At 40.7% G+C, this 18956-nt stretch overlaps 4 protein-coding genes across 4 annotated transcripts; all 4 read right to left on the reverse strand.

The window, feature by feature from the left end:
* Window positions 1–7088: 7088 nt before the first annotated feature.
* On the reverse strand, window positions 7089–7694 carry LOC122787857 (sericin-2-like). The gene has a single exon (XM_044054773.1). The coding sequence runs from the start codon at window positions 7692–7694 to the stop codon at window positions 7089–7091; it is 606 nt and encodes a 201-aa protein (XP_043910708.1).
* A 617-nt stretch (window positions 7695–8311) lies between these two features.
* LOC122787858 (sericin-2-like) lies at window positions 8312–8932 on the reverse strand. Its single transcript, XM_044054774.1, has one exon. The coding sequence runs from the start codon at window positions 8930–8932 to the stop codon at window positions 8312–8314; it is 621 nt and encodes a 206-aa protein (XP_043910709.1).
* Window positions 8933–13081: 4149 nt separating this feature from the next.
* LOC122787859 (sericin-2-like) lies at window positions 13082–13693 on the reverse strand. Its single transcript, XM_044054775.1, has one exon. The coding sequence runs from the start codon at window positions 13691–13693 to the stop codon at window positions 13082–13084; it is 612 nt and encodes a 203-aa protein (XP_043910710.1).
* A 1913-nt stretch (window positions 13694–15606) lies between these two features.
* LOC122787860 (sericin-2-like) lies at window positions 15607–16494 on the reverse strand. The gene has a single exon (XM_044054776.1). It carries the CDS (start codon window positions 16492–16494, stop codon window positions 15607–15609), a length of 888 nt encoding a protein of 295 aa, XP_043910711.1.
* Between the last annotated feature and the right edge of the window lie 2462 nt (window positions 16495–18956).

The following is an 18956-nucleotide window of genomic DNA, read 5'->3' on the forward strand; positions in this document are numbered from 1 at the left end:
CTGAATGAACACAGATTACCACACCAAAGACAGGAAGTTCAACCATTTATTGAAAGTGCTTTCCGTCTTAGGGGATCCCAAGACTTCTTCAGACAAAATGAAAGAACACATACCCCTTCTTTTATTACATACAATTAAAGTGCTACATGCTCCCATTGGTTACAAAACCATTAAGTCATCGGCATAACCTAAAAAGCCTTTGACTTGAAAACAATAGCCCACCCACTGTATGCAGATCACAACACAATAAATCAAATGGGCTGCAAACTTTCTTCTTTTAACATGAATCGAATAAGTGGAAAACAAATACGATAAAAACAATGAACTGCCAGTTTAAACTTTCATGCAAACAAAGAATTCAAATGCTAAAAGCTAACTAACAACTTAAAAACTCGACACATACTGTTACAAGTGCCAAGCGTTAAAACTGGTTCTGCCTGTCCTAAATGTAACCAAGACAACTTCTTAAAAGCTACCTAATAATAAGCAATTAAAACCAGTTGAAATTGCCTCAACATCAAAAAGTGCAAGAATACAATATTAAATGTTAAAATTTAAATATTAAACTGTATATACAACTAGATCATTTTGGAAGGCTAGATATTAAATATTAAGCAGTATGTACAACCAAGTCATCTTAGGAGGCCCCTAAGTTTTAAAATACAGTAAATAGAGCCCATTTCATTTAAACCAGGGGAATGTGCTTGCATCCGTGCGAATTTGCCACATGAGTTCTAATACCTCAATACGGACAGCTTCGGGTCCCCCTCTCCCATAAGAACTTATACAGTCAATAGCTCTAAACAAGAATTTATGGTTAGCATTATCAGATACATGTTTTGCTAGTGCATTGATCATTTAAAACGCTTGGCACTTGTAACAGTATGTGTCAAGTTTTTAACTTGTTAGTTAGCTTTTAGCATTTGAATTCTTTGCATGAAAGTTTAAACTGGCAGTTCATTGTTTTTATCATATTTGTTTGCCACTTCTTCCATTCATGTTAAAAGACGAAAGTTTGCAGCCTGTTTGATTTATTGTGTTGTGATCTGCATATAGTGGGTGGGCTTTTGTTTTCAAGTCAAAGGCTTTTTAGGTTATACCGATGACTTAATGGTTTTGTAACCAATGAGAGCATGTAGCACTTTAATTGTATATAATAAAAGAAGGGGAGTGTGTTCTTTCATTTTGTCTGAAAAAGTCTTGGGATCCCCTAAGACGAAAAGCATTTTACAATAAACGGTTGAACTTCCTATCTGTGGTGTGGTGATCTGTGTTCATTCAGTTCGCTTCCTTTTTGTTCCAGTTTGTGAGGTTTTTATAGTTTGTGCGTGGTTTTGATGGCTGAAGAAACAGTAACTACACCTATTTCATCCAAAAAAGAGGACAACTTATCAAAACTTAAGTCTTTAATGGAACTATTGGTTAAACGAGTTGACACACTTACCGTGAGACTGGATACTTTACCTAATAACTCCAGCAACATGGTTTTGCATGCTTCAATGCCCCAAACGACTGGAATTACAGATGTGAGCTCACAGACGGGCTTTGGGACACAAGAAATCAACAATTCTCGGTCGACAGTGAATGTGGACAACCGAATTTCTAATGGAGGTGTCAGTGGTTCCCCTGAGCTTATTGGAGCTTCTAATTTTGCTCAGTGGCTAACAGAGCCACCATCTCTTCAAAAATTGACTAGTAGCAATGACGAGGAGCAACCGGCGAGAGGGTAACTGATATTTCTATACAATTGAAACTTTTTGACCAGAGACTGTTAAAACATAAGAAAACACAGTTAGAGATTGCTTATTTTAAAGAGTGCATCAGTGAGGGTATTGTCCTGAAGGGTTTACATTCCTGGCAATACCCCACTGGTTTAAAGAATGGTTCTGCCTTTTACCAAGACTTAGTCAAACTTTTTAATAAGCATGGTCTAGAATTGTTGGACTTAATGTGCAAACATACTACTCAGTGTGAGGTGCTTATGGAGGAGGCCACAGGTTTAGACCAAGTATTGCAGCAACATATTGACTTTGACAGATACAAGTTCGATTACGAGCATATTTTTAACAGTATTGATTCTTATATATCTAAAATCAAAGAAACAAAGTTAAAGAAATTGAATCATGACTGGGCAGCATATAGTAGTAACCAAGCTTATCCACCTCCTCCTCCCTCCCAAAGCCATCAGGTTATAGGTCAAAAATCTACTGATGGAGTGAACAATGTCAGTTATGGGCCCTCAGGACCCCGAGGAAATATTAATGTTCACAATTTTCCAGCAAGGAAACAAACATACAATGCTTCCATGGGTGAAGCAAGACCAAGTAGTTATTCCTCAGTGGTAATAGGGTCTCAGGTCCAACAAGAGCCCAACCAAGACACACAGACAATTTTTTGGGCAGGAGCCTTGTATTACAACCTACGCCAACAACCACAGAGGGTGTACAATTCCAACAACTACCACAACAAGAGGGGGAGGAAGGACAGGTAACCGACACTTTTGTAGTGTCAAACAAACCTACTATTTTGTTCAATACTAACTTGGATTTTAAAATTTTCAACTTTACTGACATTATTATTGAATAACCTTTAGTGGAACTTTTATGGAAAGGAAATATGTTTGTTCCTGACACCAAAGCTGACTTGGTAAAAACGATTATTAATTTTAAACTTTTTTCAAGGAAACTCAATTTGAATGTACTACTTGGGGATAATCTTGCTAATAACAACAGGCTACATGTGACTAGTACATTTTTACCAGCGTTACATCAATCTATAGCACTATTTGACACAATGTGCGAACTTGACCTGAGATGTTCATTACACAAAAACGGCATACAAAGTCACGTTAGACCTAACATTACCACTGTAGAAAGGGAACTTTTATGGTCCATCAAGGAAGCTGGGGTAAGGATTATGCAACCAGATAAAGGTGGTGGCATGGTAATTATGGGACCGGATGATTATGTTAATAGGATGTTGAGTGTTTTAAGGGGAGATACATATGAAGTAAGATCTAGGCATGAATTAAACATAGCGTATAACAGGATTCATTCGTATTTGAATGATCTTTTCATTGAAGGGGAAATTGACATTGCATCCTTCAATTATCTTTCTATGTTGGCCCCCAGAATCCCTAAACTATTTGGGATTTCCAAGATTAACAAATCCATCCATGACCCACAAATGAGACCCTTGGTTGATGCTAGAAATAGCATAACATATCCATGTGCCAAATTTGTGGACAATATATTTAAAAAATATGTGGTTAGGGAACAGGATATCTGCAAAGATTCATGGTCATTTTTACAGTCTATTAATGACCTCAAATTTGACCATAATCTCAACTTCCTCACGGTGGATGTGAGGGACTTGTACTCCTCCATTCCACATGAGGTGGGAATTGAGTGGGTATACTTCATGCTGAGAAAGAGAGGTGCACCAACATTAGAAATTTCTTTAGTGGATGAATTACTTATCATCCTATCTAGCAACTATTTGATTTTCAACGACACTATTTTTTTGCAGAAGGTTGGTGCAGCCATGGAGTCACCTTGTGGTGGTAGCTTCACCAACCTCATCATGGCTTATTGGGAACAAGAAATCATCCAGAAGAATGAGTTCATTACTAATAAAATAGTCTTTTATACACGTTTTTGGATGATATATTTATGTTGATTAAAGGTGGCAAAGCAGTTGCTTTAGAATTAGTGTATTTCTTTAATTCTATTACCAATTTCCTTTCTTTCACACACACATTCAGCACTGATTGAATTGCTTATTTGGATGTGGACTTGTGGAAAGACCTAACTAGCAATGCCTTGTGTGCTAAAATCCATAGGAAGGATACTTATTCGAACACCTTCCTTCACTACATCAGTTGTCACAACCTACCATAAGAGATGTGTAGTAAAAGGGCAACTCGTCAGGGCTGCCTTAATGGTGTCAAAATTCCCAGATTTTATAGAGGAATGTAATACACTTAGATCTATGTTTTTGGGTTGGGGATATCCCAAACAACTGGTCGATGAATTAATTCAAGAGGTTAGTTACAAGAGAGAACAGGGTACATATCAACCAATTTTAAAAGGCCCCCATAGGAATGAGTATTCATCAAACCAGCTTGTGACCCACCCTACCTCGAGTCTACTCCCACCATCTTGTAGTCTTTTTACATCGTTTAGTATTGATAGTAAGACCATCTCATCCATCCTTCAGAAAAACTGGGCATTTATCCAGAATGACAATAACCTTAAAAATAAACTACCCGAGTTTCCAAAAATTATCTGGAGGAGAGGAAAAAATTTTAAACATCTATTGGAGGTCAATGGGTCACACTTTCCTATTAGGAAAGGTATGTTTCAATGTAACATGTGCAACCTTTGTTCGCATATGGACACAGGGGAACAGTTTAGAGATCAAAAATATAGAGTTAAACATAAATTCAACTGCCAATCCAAAGCTGTTATCTATCTTGCCCAGTGTCAACAGTACCCAGCATTTTATATTGGCAAAACGGACAGGAAACTTCGGGGAGCGTGTTTACAAGCACACATATCACATCAGGAAATTAAAAATGATCAATGCACTAGCAAAACATGTATCTGATAATGCTAACCATAAATTTTTGTTTAGAGCTATTGACTGTATAAGTTCTGATGGGAGAGGGGGACCCAAAGCTGTCCGTCTTGAAGTATTAGAACTCATGTGGCAAATTTGCACGGATGCAAGCACATTCCCTGGTTTAAATGAAATGTGCTCTATTCACTGTATTTTAAAACTTAGGAGCCTCCTAAGATGATTTGGTTGTACATACTGCTTAATATTTAATATTTAGCGTTCCAAGATGATCTAGTTGTATATACAATTTAATATTTAAATTTTAACATTTAATATTGTATTCTTGCACTTTTTGATGTTGTTGAGGCAATTTCAACTGGTTTTAATTGCCTATTATCAGGTAGCTTTTAAGAGGTTGTCTTGGTTACCATTTAGGACAGGCAGAACCAGTTTTAATGCTTGGCACTTGTAACAGTATATGTCAAGTTTTTAACTTGTTAGTTAGCTTTTAGCATTTGAATTTGTTTGCACGAAAGTTTAAATTGGCAGTTCATTGTTTTTATCGTATTTGTTTGCCACTTATTCGATTCATGTTAAAAGATGAAAGTTTGCAGCCCATTTGATTTATTGTGTTGTGATCTGCATATAGTGGGCGGGCTTTTTTTTTCAAGTCAAAGGCTTTTTAGGTTATACCAATGACTTAATGGTTTTGTAACCAATGGGAGCATGTAGCACTTTAACTTATGTAATAAAAGAAGGTGCGTGTGTTCTTTCATTTTGTCTGAAGACATCTTGGGATCCCCTAAGATGAAAAGCACTTTACAATAAATGGTTGAACTTCCTGCCTTTGGTGTGGTGATCTGTGTTCATTCAGTTCGCTTCCTTTTTGTTCCAGTTTGTGAGTTTATTACTGTTCACTGTATCAGCTGCTGGTGATGGGCTGTTATTGCTGTTCATTGTGTCAGCTGCTGGTGTTTTGCTATTGTTATTACTGCTCATTGTATCAGCTGCTAGTGTTTTGCTGTTGTTATTTCTGCTCATTGTATCAGCTGCTGGTGTTTTGCTGTTGTTATTGCTGCTCATTGTATCAGCTGCTGGTGTTTGGCTGTTATTACTGCTCATTGTATCAGCTGCTAGTGTTTGGCTGTTATTACTGTTCATTGTATCAGCTGCTGGTGATGGGCTGTTGTTATTACTGCTCATTGTATCAGCTGCTGGTGTTTGGCTGTTATTACTGTTCATTGTATCAGCTGCTGGTGTTTTGCTGTTATTACTGCTCATTGTATCAGCTGCTGGTGTTTGGCTGTTATTACTGCTCATTGCATCAGCTGCTGCTGTTTGGCTATTACTGTTCATTGTATCAGCTAATGGTGTTTGGCTATTACTGTTCATTGTATCAGCTAATGGTGTTTGGCTATTACTGTTCAATGTATCATCTGCTGGGATTTAGCTGTTAATGCTCATTGCATATGCTGCTGGTGTTTGGCTATTACTGTTCATTGGATCAGCTGCTGGTGATGGGCTGTTGTTATTACTGCTCATTGTATCAGCTGCTGGTGTTGGGCTGTTATTACTGCTCATTGTATCAGCTGCTGGTGTTTGGCTGTTATTACTGTTCATTGTATCAGCTGCTGGTGTTTGGCTATTACTGCTCGTATTAGCTGCTGATGTTTGGCTGTTATTACTGCTCATTGTATCAGCTGCTGGTGTTTGGCTGTTGTTATTACTGCTCATTGTATCAGCTGCTGGTGTTTGGCTGTTATTACTGCTCATTGTATCAGCTGCTGGTGTTTGGCTGTTATTACTGCTCATTGTATCAGCTGCAGGGGTTTGGCAGTTTATATTACTGCTCACTGCATCAGGAGCTGGTGTTTAGCTATTGTTATTACTGCTCATTGTATCAGCTGTGGAGTTTTGCTGTTATTACTACTCATTGTATCAGTTGGTGTTTGGCTATTACTGTTCCTTGTATTAGCTGCTGGTGTTTGGCTGTTATTACTGCTCATTGTATCAGCTGCTGGGGTTTGGCTGTTGTTATTACTGCTCATTGTATCAGCTGCTGGGGTTTGGCTGTTATTACTGCTCATTGTATCAGCTGCTGGGGTTTGGCTGTTATTACTGCTCATTGTATCAGCTGCTGTGGCTTGGCTGTTATTACTGTTCATTGTAACAGCTGCTGGTGTTTGGCTATTACTGTTCATTGCATCAGCTGCTGGTATTTGGCTATTACTGCTCACTGTATCAGGTGCTGGTGTTTGGCTGTTATTACTGTTCATTATATCAGCTGTTGGTGTTTGGCTGTTATTACTGCTCATTGCATCAGCTGCTGGTGTTTGGCTGTTATTACTGCTCATTGTATCAGCTGCTGGTGTTTGGCTGTTATTACTGTTCATTGTATCAGCTGCTGGTGTTTTGCTGTTATTACTGCTCATTGTATCAGCTGCTGGTGTTTGGCTGTTATTACTGCTCATTGCATCAGCTGCTGGTGTTTGGCTGTTATTACTGCTCATTGTATCAGCTGCTGGTGTTTAGCTGTTATTACTGCTCATTGTATCAGCTGCTGGTGTTTGGCTGTTATTACTGTTCATTGTATCGGCTGCTGGTGTTTGGCTGTTATTACTGCTCATTGGATCAGCTGCTGGTGTTTGGCTATTACTGCTCATTGTATCAGCTGCTGGTGTTGGGCTGTTATTACTGCTCATTGTATCAGCTGCTGGTGTTTGGCTGTTATTACTGCTCATTGGATCAGCTGCTGGTTTTTGGCTATTACTGCTCATTGGATCAGCTACTGGTGCTTGGCTGTTATTACTGCTCATTGTATCAGCTGCTGGTGTTTGGCTGTTGTTATTACTGCTCATTGTATCAGCTGCTGGTGTTTGGCTGTTATTACTGTTCATTGTATCAGCTGCTGGTGTTTGGCTGTTATTACTGCTCATTGGATCAGCTGCTGGTGTTTGGCTGTTATTACTGCTCATTGTATCAGCTGCTGGTGTTTGGCTGTTATTACTGCTCATTGTATCAGCTGCTGGTGTTTGGCTGTTATTACTGCTCATTGTATCAGCTGCTGGTGTTTGGCTGTTGTTATTACTGTTCATTGTATCAGCTGCTGGTGTTTGGCTGTTATTACTGCTCATTGTATCAGCTGCTGGCAATTTGCTTTGTTATTACAGCTCATTGTATCAGCTGCTGGTGTTTGGCTGTTATTACTGCTCATTGTATCAGCTGCTGGTGTTTGGCTGTTATTACTGCTCAATGTATCAGCTGCTAGTGTTTGGCTGTTATTACTGCTCATTGTATCAGCTGCTGGTGATGGCCTGCTGTTATTACTGCTCACTGTATCAGCTGCTGGTGTTTGGCTGTTATTCCTGCTCATTGTATCAGCTGCTGGGGTTTGGCTGTTGTTACTGTTCACTGTATCAGCTGCTGGTGCTTGGCTGTTATTACTGTTCATTGTATGAGCTGCTGGTGTTTAGCTGTTATTACTGGTCATTGCATCAGCTGCTGGTGTTTGGCTATTACTGCTCGTATTAGCTGCTGATGTTTGGCTATTACTGCTCATTGTATTAGCTGCTGGTATTTTGCTGTTATTACTGCTCATTGTGTCAGCTGCTGGTGTTTTGCTGTTATTACTGCTCATTGTATCAGCTGCTGGTGTTTGGCTGTTATTACTGCTCATTGTATCAGCTGCTGGGGTTTGGCTATTATTACTGCTCATTGTATCAGCTGCTGGTTTGGGCTATTACTGATTGCATCAGCTGCTGGTGTTATTACTGCTCATTGTATCAGCTGCTGGTGTTTGGCTGTTATTACTGCTCATTGTATCAGCTGCTGGTGTTTGGCTGTTGTTATTACTGTTCATTGTATCAGCTGCTGGTGTTTGGCTGTTATTACTGTTCATTGTATCAGCTGCTGGTGTTTGGCTGTTATTACTGCTCATTGTATCAGCTGCTGGTGTTTGGCTGTTATTACTGCTCATTGTATCAGCTGCTGGTGTTTGGCTGTTATTACTGTTCATTGTATCAGCTGCTGGTGTTTGGCTGTTGTTATTACTGCTCATTGTATCAGCTGCTGGTGTTTGGCTGTTATTACTGTTCATTGTATCAGCTGCTGGTGTTTGGCTATTACTGCTCATTGTATCAGCTGCTGGTGTTTGGCTGTTGTTATTACTGCTCACTGCATCAGGTGCTGGTGTTTGGCTGTTGTTATTACTGTTCATTATATCAGCTGCTGGTGTTTGGCTGTTATTACTGCTCATTGTATCAGCTGCTGGTGTTTGGCTGTTATTACTGTTCATTGTATCAGCTGCTGGTGTTTGGCTGTTATTACTGCTCATTGTATCAGCTGCTGGTGTTTGGCTGTTATTACTGTTCATTGTATCAGCTGCTGGTGTTTGTTATTACTGCTCATTGTATCAGCTGCTGGTGTTTGGCTGTTATTACTGCTCATTGTATCAGCTGCTGGTGTTTGGCTGTTATTACTGCTCATTGTATCAGCTGCTGGTGTTTGGCTGTTGTTATTACTGCTCATTGTATCAGCTGCTGGTGTTTGGCTATTACTGTTCATTGTATCAGCTGCTGGTGTTTGGCTGTTATTACTGCTCACTGTATCAGCTGCTGGTGTTTGGCTGTTATTACTGTTCATTATATCAGCTGTTGGTGTTTGGCTGTTATTACTGCTCAATGTATCAGCTGCTGGTATTTGGCTGTTATTACTGCTCAATGTATCAGCTGCTGGTATTTGGCTGTTATTACTGCTCATTGCATCAGCTGCTGGTGTTTTGCTGTTATTACTGCTCATTGTATCAGCTGCTGGTGTTTGGCTGTTATTACTGCTCATTGTATCAGCTGCTGGTGTTTGGCTGTTATTACTGCTCATTGTATCAGCTGCTGGTGTTTGGCTGTTCTTACTGTTCATTGTATCAGCTGCTGGTGTTGGCTGTTATTACTGCTCATTGTATCACCTGCTGCTATTTGGCTGTCATTATTACTGCTCATTTTATCAGCTGGTGGTGTTTTGCTTTGTTATTGTAGCTCATTGTATCAGCTGCTGGTGTTGGCTGTTATTACTGCTCATTGGTTTAGCTGCTGGTGTTCAGCTGTTGTTATTACTGCTCATTGTATCACCTGCTGGTGTATTGCTGTTATTACTGATCAATGTATCAGCTGCTGGTGTTTGGCTGTTATTACTGATCAATGTATCAGCTGCTGGTGTTTGGCTGTTATTACTGCTCATTGTATCAGCTGCTGGTGTTTGGCTGTTATTACTGTTCATTGTATCAGCTGCTGGTGTTTGGCTGTTATTACTGCTCATTGTATCAGCTGCTGGTGTTTGGCTGTTATTACTGTTCATTGTATCAGCTGCTGGTGTTTGGCTGTTGTTATTACTGCTCATTGTATCAGCTGCTGGGGTTTGGCTGTTATTACTGTTCATTGTATCAGCTGCTGGTGTTTGGCTATTGTTATTACTGCTCATTGTATCAGCTGCTGGTGTTTAGCTGTTATTACTGCTCATTGCATCAGCTGCTGGTGTTTGGCTATTATTACTGTTCATTGTATCAGCTGCTGGTGATGGGCTGTTGTTATTACTGTTGATTGCATCAGCTGCTGGTGTTTGGCTGTTATTACTGCTCATTGTATCAGCTGCTGGTGTTTTGCTTTTATTACTGCTCATTGTATCAGTTGCTGGTGTTTGGCTATTATTACTGCTCATTGGATCAGCTGCTGGTGTTTTGCTGTTGTTATTACTGCTCAATGCATCAGCTGCTAGTGTTTGGCTGTTATTACTGTTCATTGTATCAGCTGCTGGTGTTTGGCTGTTGTTATTACTGCTCATTGTATCAGCTGCTGGTGTTTGGCTGTTATTACTGCTCATTGTATCAGCTGCTGGAGTTTGGCTATTATTACTGCTCACTGTATCAGCTGCTGGGGTTTGGCTGTTATTACTGCTCATTGTATCAGCTGCTGGTGTTTGGCTGTTATTACTGTTCATTGTATCAGCTGCTGGGGTTTGGCTGTTATTACTGCTCATTGTATCAGCTGCTGGTGTTTGGCTGTTATTACTGCTCATTGTATCAGCTGCTGGTGTTTGGCTGTTATTACTGCTCATTGTATCAGCTGCTGGTGTTTGGCTGTTCTTACTGCTCATTGCATCAGCTGCTGGTGTATGGCTTATATTACTGTTCATTGTATCAGCTGCTGGTGATCGGCTGTTATTACTGTTGATTGCATCAGCTGCTGATGTCTGGCTGTTATTACTGCTCATTGTATCAGCTGCTGGTGTTGGGCTGTTATTACTGCTCATTGTATCAGCTGCTGGTGTTTGGCTGTTATTACTGCTCATTGTATCAGCTGCTGGTGTTTGGCTGTTATTACTGTTCATTGTATCAGCTGCTGGTGTTTGGCTGTTATTACTGCTCATTGCATCAGCTGCTGGTGTTTGGCTGTTATTACTGTTCATTGTATCAGCTGCTGGTGTTTTGATGTTATTACTGCTCAATGTATCAGCTGCTAGTGTTTGGCTGTTATTACTGCTCATTGTATCAGCTGCTGGTGATGGCCTGCTGTTATTACTGATCAATGTATCAGCTGCTGGTTTTGGCTATTACTGCTAATTGCATCAGCTGCTGGTGTTTGGCTGTTATTACTGCTCATTGTATCAGCTGCTGGTGTTTGGCTGTTGTTATTACTGCTCATTGTATCAGCTGCTGGTGTTTGGCTGTTATTACTGCTCATTGTATCAGCTGCTGGTGTTTGGCTGTTATTACTGCTCATTGCACCAGCTGCAGGTGTTTGGCTATTATTATTACAGCTCACTGTATTAGCTGCTGGTGTGAAACTGTTATTACTGCTCCTTGCATCAGCTGCTGGTGTTTGGCTATTATTACTGTTCATTGTATCAGCTGCTGGTGATGGGCTATTACTGTTGATTGCATCAGCTGCTGGTGTTTGGCTATTACTGCTCGTATTAGCTGCTGATGTTTGGCTGTTATTACTGCTCTTTGTATTAGCTGCTGGTATTTTGCTGTTATTACTGCTCATTGCATCAGCTGCTGGTGTTTGGCTGTTATTACTGCTCATTGTATCAGCTGCTGGTGTTTAGCTGTTATTACTGCTCATTGCATCAGCTGCTGGTGTTTGGCTGTTATTACTGTTCATTGTGTCATCTGCTGGTCATGGGCTATTACTGTTCATTGCATCAGCTGCTGGTGTTTAGCTGTTATTACTGTTCATTGTGTCAGCTAATGGTGTTTGGCTATTATTACTGTTCAATGTATCAGCTGCTGGGATTTAGCTACATCAGCTGCTGTTTGTTGTTATTACTGATCATTATATAAGCTGCTGGTGTTTGGCTGTTATTACTGCTCATTGTATCAGCTGCTGGTGTTTTGCTGTTGTTATTACTGCTCATTGTATCAGCTGCTGGTGTTTGGCTGTTATTACTGTTCATTGTATCAGCTGCTGGTGATGGGCTATTACTGCTCATTGTATCAGCTGCTGGTGTTTGGCTGTTATTACTGCTCATTGCATCAGCTGCTGCTATTTGGCTATTACTGTTCATTCTATCAGCTGCTGGTGAGGGGCTGCTATTACTGCTCATTGTATCAGCTGCTGGTGTTTGGCTGTTATTACTGTTCACTGTATCAGCTGCTGGTGTTTGGCTGTTATTACTGCTCATTGTGTCAGCTGCTGGTGTTTAGCTATTGTTATCACTGTTCAATGTATCAGCTGCAGGGGTTTGGCTGTTATTACTTTTCATTATTTCAGCTGCTGCTGTTTTGTTGTTATTATTACTGCTCATTGTATCAGTTGCTGGTGTTTGGCTGTTCTTATTATTGCTCAGTGTACCAGCTGCTGGTGTTTGGCTGTTATTACTGCTCATTGTAACAGGTGCTGGTGTTCGGCTGTTATTACTATTCATTGTATCAGCTGCTGGTGTTTGGCTGTCATTATTACTGCTCATTGTATCAGCTGCTTGTGTTGGCTGTTATTACTGCTCATTGGTTTAGCTGCTGGTGTTCAGCTGTTATTACTGCTCATTGTATCAGCTGCTGGTGTTTGGCTGTTGTTACTGTTCACTGTATCAGCTGCTGGTGTTTTGCTGTTATTACTGCTCATTGTATCAGCTGCTGGCGTTTTGCTTTGTTATTACAGCTCATTGTATCAGCTGCTGGGGTTTGGCTGTTGTTACTGTTCACTGTATCAGCTGCTGGTGTTTTGCTGTTATTACTGTTCATTGTATCAGCTGCTGGTGTTTGGCTGTTATTACTGCTCATTGTATCAGCTGCTGGTGTTTGGCTGTTATTACTGCTCATTGTATCAGCTGCTGGTGTTTGGCTGTTATTACTGCTCATTGTATCAGCTGCTGGAGTATGGCTGTTATTACTGATCATTGTATCAGCTGCTGGTGTTTGGCTATTACTGCTCATTGCATCAGCTGCTGGTGTTTGGCTGTTATTACTGTTCATTGTATCAGCTGCTGGTGTTTGGCTGTTATTACTGCTCATTGTATCAGCTGCTAGTGTTTAGCTATTACTGCTCATTGCATCAGCTGCTGGTGTTTGGCTATTATTACTGTTCATTGTATTAGCTGCTGGTGATGGGCCATTGTTATTACTGTTGATTACATCAGCTGCTGTTTGGCTGTTATTACTGCTCATTGTATCAGCTGCTGATGTTTGGCTGTTATTACTGCTCTTTGTATCAGCTGCTGGTGTTTTGCTGTTGTTATTACTGCTCATTGTATCAGCTGCTGGTGTTTTGCTGTTATTACTGCTCAATGTATCAGCTGCTGGTGTTTGGCTGTTATTACTGCTCATTGCATCAGCTGCTGGTGTTTGGCTGTTATTACTGCTCATTGTATCAGCTGCTGGTGTTTGGCTGTTATTACTGCTCATTGTATCAGCTGCTGGTGTTTGGCTGTTATTACTGCTCATTGTATCAGCTGCTGGTGTTTGGCTGTTGTTATTACTGCTCATTGTATCAGCTGCTGGTGTTTGGCTGTTATTACTGTTCATTGTATCAGCTGCTGGTGTTTGGCTGTTATTACTGCTCATTGTATCAGCTGCTTGTGTTTGGCTGTTGTTATTACTGCTCAATATATCAGCTGCTGGTGTCTGACTGTTATTATTGCTCATTGTATCAACTGCTGGGTTTGGCTGTTATTACTGCTCATTGTATCAGCTGCAGGTGTTTGGCTGTTATTACTGCTCATTGTATCAGCTGCTGGTGTTTGGCTGTTATTACTGCTCATTGTATCAGCTGCTGGTGTTTGGCTGTTATTACTGCTCATTGTATCAGCTGCTGGTGTTTGGCTGTTATTACTGCTCATTGCATCAGGAGCTGGTGTTTGGCTATTGCTATTACTGTTCATTGTATCAGCTGCTGGTGTTTGGCTGTTATTACTACTCATTGTATCAGCTGCTGGTGTTTAGCTGTTCTTACTGCTCATTGCATCAGCTGCTGGTGTATGGCTTTTATTACTGTTCATTGTATCAGCTGCTGGTGATGGGCTGTTGTTATTACTGTTGATTACATCAGCTGCTGTTTGTTATTACTGCTTATTATATCAGCTGCTGGTGTTTGTCTATTACTGCTCATTGTATCAGCTGCTGGTGTTTGGCTGTTGTTATTACTGCTCATTGTATCAGCTGCTGGTGTTTGGCTGTTATTACTGCTCATTGTATCAGCTGCTGGTGTTTGGCTGTTATTACTGCTCATTGTATCAGCTGCTGGTGTTTGGCTGTTATTACTGCTCATTGTATCAGCTGCTGGTGTTTGGCTATTACTGTTCATTGTATCAGCTGCTGGTTTGGCTGTTATTACTGCTCATTGTATCAGCTGCTGGTGTTTGGCTGTTATTACTGTTCATTGTATCAGCTGCTGGTATTTTGCTGTTGTTATTACTGCTCATTGTGTCAGCTGCTGGTGTTTTGCTGTTATTACTGCTCACTGTATCAGCTGCTGGTGTTTGGCTATTGTTATTACTGCTCATTGTATCAGCTGTGGTGTTTGGCTATTACTGCTCATTGTATCAGCTGCTGGTGTTTGGCTGTTATTACTGCTCATTGTATCAGCTGCTGGTGTTTGGCTGTTATTACTGCTCATTGTATCAGCTGCTGGTGTTTGGCTGTTATTACTGCTCATTGTATCAGCTGCTGAGCCTTGGCTGTTATTACTGCTCATTGTAACAGGTGCTGGTGTTCGGCTGTTATTACTATTCATTGTATCAGCTGCTGGTGTTTGGCTATTGGTATTACTGCTCATTGTATCAGCTATGGTGTTTTGATGTTATTACTGCTCAATGTATCAGCTGCTAGTGTTTGGCTGTTATTACTGCTCATTGTATCAGCTGCTGGTGTTTGGCTGTTATTACTGCTCATTGTATCAGCCGCTGGTGTTTTGCTGTTGTTAATACTGTTCATTGTTTTAGCTGCTGGTGTTTGGCTGTATTACTGCTTATTGCATCAGTTGGTGGTGATTGGCTTTGATTACTGTTCATTATATCAGCTAATGGTGTTTGCCTGTTATTACTGCTCATTGTATCAGCTGCTGGTTTAGCTGTTATTACTGCTCATTGCATCAGCTGCTGGTGTTTGGCTATTACTGTTCATTGTATCAGCTGCTGGTGTTTGGCTGTTATTACTGCTCATTGTATCAGCTGCTGGTGTTTGGCTGTTATTACTGTTCATTGTATCAGCTGCTGGTGTTTGGCTGTTATTACTGTTCATTCTATCAGCTGCTGGTGATGGGTTATTACTGCTCATTGTATCAGCTGCTGGTGTTTGGCTATTATTGCTCATTGGGTCAGCTGCTTGTGTTTGGCTGTTATTACTGTTCACTGTATCAGCTGCTGGTGTTTGTTATTACTGCTCATTGTATCAGCTGCTGGTGTTTGGCTGTTATTACTGTTCATTGTATCAGCTGCTGGTGTTTGGCTGTTATTACTGTTCATTGCATCAGCTGCTGGTGTTTGGCTGTTATTACTGCTCATTGTATCAGCTGCTGGTGTTTGGCTATTATTACTGCTCATTGTATCAGCTGCTGGTGTTTAGCTGTTATTACTGCTCATTGCATCAGCTGCTGGTGTTTGGCTATTATTACTGTTCATTGTATCAGCTGCTGGTGATGGGCTGTTATTACTGTTGATTGCATCAGCTGCTGGTGTTTGGCTGTTATTACTGCTCATTGTATCAGCTGCTGGTGTTTGGCTATTATTACTGCTCATTGTATCAGCTGCTGGTGTTTTGCTGTTATTACTGCTCATTGTATCAGCTGCTGGTGTTTGGCTGTTATTACTGTTCATTGTATCAGCTGCTGGTGTTTGGCTGTTATTACTGTTCATTGTATCAGCTGCTGGTGATGGCCTGCTGTTATTACTGCTCACTGTATCAGCTGCTGGTGTTTGGCTGTTATTCCTGCTCATTGTATCAGTTGCTGGTGTTTGGCTGTTATTACTGTTCATTGTATCAGCTGCTGCTGATGGGCTGTTATTGCTCATTGTATCAGCTGCTGGGGTTTGGCTGTTATTACTGCTCATTGTATCAGCTGCTGGTGTTTGGCTGTTATTACTGTTCATTGTATCAGCTGCTGGTGTTTGGCTATTGTTATTACTGCTCATTGTATCAGCTGCTGGTGTTTTGCTGTTATTACTGCTCAATGCATCAGCTGCTAGTGTTTGGCTGTTATTACTGTTCATTGTATCAGCTGCTGGTGATGGCCTGTTGTTATTACTGCTCATTGTATCAGCTGCTGGTGTTTGGCTGTTATTACTGCTCTTTGCATCAGTTGCTGGTGTTTGGCTGTTATTACTGTTCATTGTATCAGCTGCTGCTGATGGGCTGTTGTTATTACTGCTCATTGTATCAGCTGCTGGTGTTTGGCTGTTATTACTGCTCATTGCATCAGTTGCTGGTGTTTGGCTGTTATTACTGTTCATTGTGTCAGCTGCTGGTCATGGACTGTTATTACTGTACACTGCATTGACTGCTGGTGTTTGGCTGTTATTACTGCTCATTGTTTCAGCTGCTGGTGATTTGCTATTGTTAATGTTGTTCATTGTATTTGCTGCTGGTTTTTGGCTGTATTACTGCTCATTGTATCAGATGCTGGTGTTTGGCTGTTATTACTGTTCATTGTATCAGCTAATGTTTTTTGGCTATTATTACTATTCAATGTATCAGCTGCTGGGATTTAGCTATTAATGCTCATTGCATCAGCTGCTGGTGATGGGCTATTTTTATTACTAATCATTCTATCAGCTGCTAGTGTTGGGCTATTACTGCTCATTGCATCAGCTGCTGGTGTTTGGCTATTACTGTTCACTGTATCAGCTGCTTGTGTTTGGCTGTTATTACTGCTCATTGTATAAGCTGCTGGTGTTTAGCTATTACTGGTCATTGCATCAACTGCTGGTGTTTGGCTATTATTACTGTTCATTGTATCAGCTGCTGGTGATTGGCTGTTATTACTGTTGATTACATCAGCTGCTGTTTGCTGTTATTACTGCTTATTGTATCAGCTGCTGGTGTTTGTCTGTTATTACTGCTCATTGTATCAGCTGCTCGTGTTTTGCTGTTGTTATTGCTGCTCGTTGTATCAGCGGCTGGTGTTTGGCTGTTATTACTGTTCATTGTATCAGCTGCTGCTGATGGTCTGTTATTACTGCTCATTGTATCAGCTGCTGGTGTTTGGCTGTTATTACTGCTCATTACATCAGCTGCTGGTTTTTGGCTATTACTGTTCACTGTATCAGCTGCTGGTAATGGTCGGCTATTACTGCTCATTGTATCAGCTGCTGGTGTTTGGCTGTTGTTATTACTGCTCATTGTATCAGCTGCTGGGGTGTGGCAGTGGTTATTACTGCACATTGTATCAGCTGCTGCTGTTATTATTACTGCTCATTGTATCAGTTGCTGGTGTTTGGCTGTTCTTATTATTGCTCAGTGTACCAGCTGCTGGAGTTTGGCTGTTATTACTGCTCATTGTATCAGTTGCTGAGGTTTGGCTGTTGTTACTGTTCACTGTATCAGCTGCTGGTGTTTTGCTGTTATTACTGCTCATTGTAACAGGTGCTGGTGTTCGGCTGTTATTACTATTCATTGTATCAGCTGCTGGTGTTTGGCTATTGCTATTACTGCTCATTGTATCAGCTGCTCATGTTTAGCTGTTATTACTGATCATTGCATCAGCTGCTGGTGTTTGGCTGTTATTACTGCTCATTGTATTAATCACTGGTGATGGGCTGTTATTACTGATCATTGCATCAGCTGCTGGTGTTTGGCTGTTATTACTGCTCATTGTATCATCTGTTGGTGTTTTGCTGTTAATAGTGTTCATTGTATTAGCTGCTAGTGTTTGGCTGTATTACTGCTCATTGCATCAGCTGCTGCTGTTTGGCTATTACTGTTCATTGTATCAGCCAATGGTGTTTGGCTATTATTACTGTTCTCTGTATCAGCTGCTGGTGTTTAGCTGTTATTAATGCTCATTGCATCAGCTGCTGGTGTTTGGCTGTTATTACTGTTCATTGGATCAGCTGCTTGTATTTTGCTGTTATTAGTGTTCATTTTATAAGCTGCTGGTGTTTTGCTGTTGTTATTACTGTTCATTTTATCAGCTACTATTTGGCTGTTACTGCTCATTGTTTCAGCTGCTGGTGATGGGCTGTTGTTACTGCTGCTCAGTGTATCAGCTGCTGGTGTTTTGCTGTTACTGCTCAGTGTATCAGCTGCTGGTGTTTTGCTGTTGTTAATACTGTTCGTTATATTAGCTGCTGTTGTTTGGCTGTATTACTGCTCATTGCATTAGCTGCTGCTGTTTGGCTGTTATTACTGTTCATTATATCAGCTAATGGTGTTTGGTTGTTATTACTGTTCATTATATCAGCTGTTGGTGTTTGGCTGTTATTACTGCTCATTTCATCAGCTGCAGGTGTTTCATTGTTATTACTGTTCATTGTATAAGCTGCTGGTTTTTGTCTATTGTTATTACTGCTCACCGTATCAGCTGCTGGTGTTTAGCTGTTATTACTGTTCCTTGCATCAGCTGGTTGTGTTTGACTAATATTACTTTTCACTGTATCAGTTGCTGGTGATGGGCTGTTGTTATTACTGCTGTTTGCATCAGCTGCTGGTATTTGGGTCTTATTATTACTGCTCATTGTATCAGCTGCTGGTGTTTGGCTGGTACTACTGCTCACTGTATCAGCTGCTGTTGTTTTGCTGTTATTACTACTCATTGTATCAGTTGGTGGTGTTTGGCTGTTATTACTGTTCATTGCATCAGCTGCTGGTGTTTTGCTGTTATTACTGTTCATTGTATCAGCTGCTGGTGATGGGCTGCTATTACTGCTCATTGTATCAGCTGCTGGTGTTTGGCTGTTATTACTGCTCATTGTAT

The sequence above is a fragment of the Protopterus annectens genome, chromosome 13.part0, assembly GCF_019279795.1.
Source record: "Protopterus annectens isolate FY-2018-M chromosome 13.part0, PAN1.0, whole genome shotgun sequence".
NCBI lineage: Eukaryota > Metazoa > Chordata > Ceratodontiformes > Protopteridae > Protopterus > Protopterus annectens.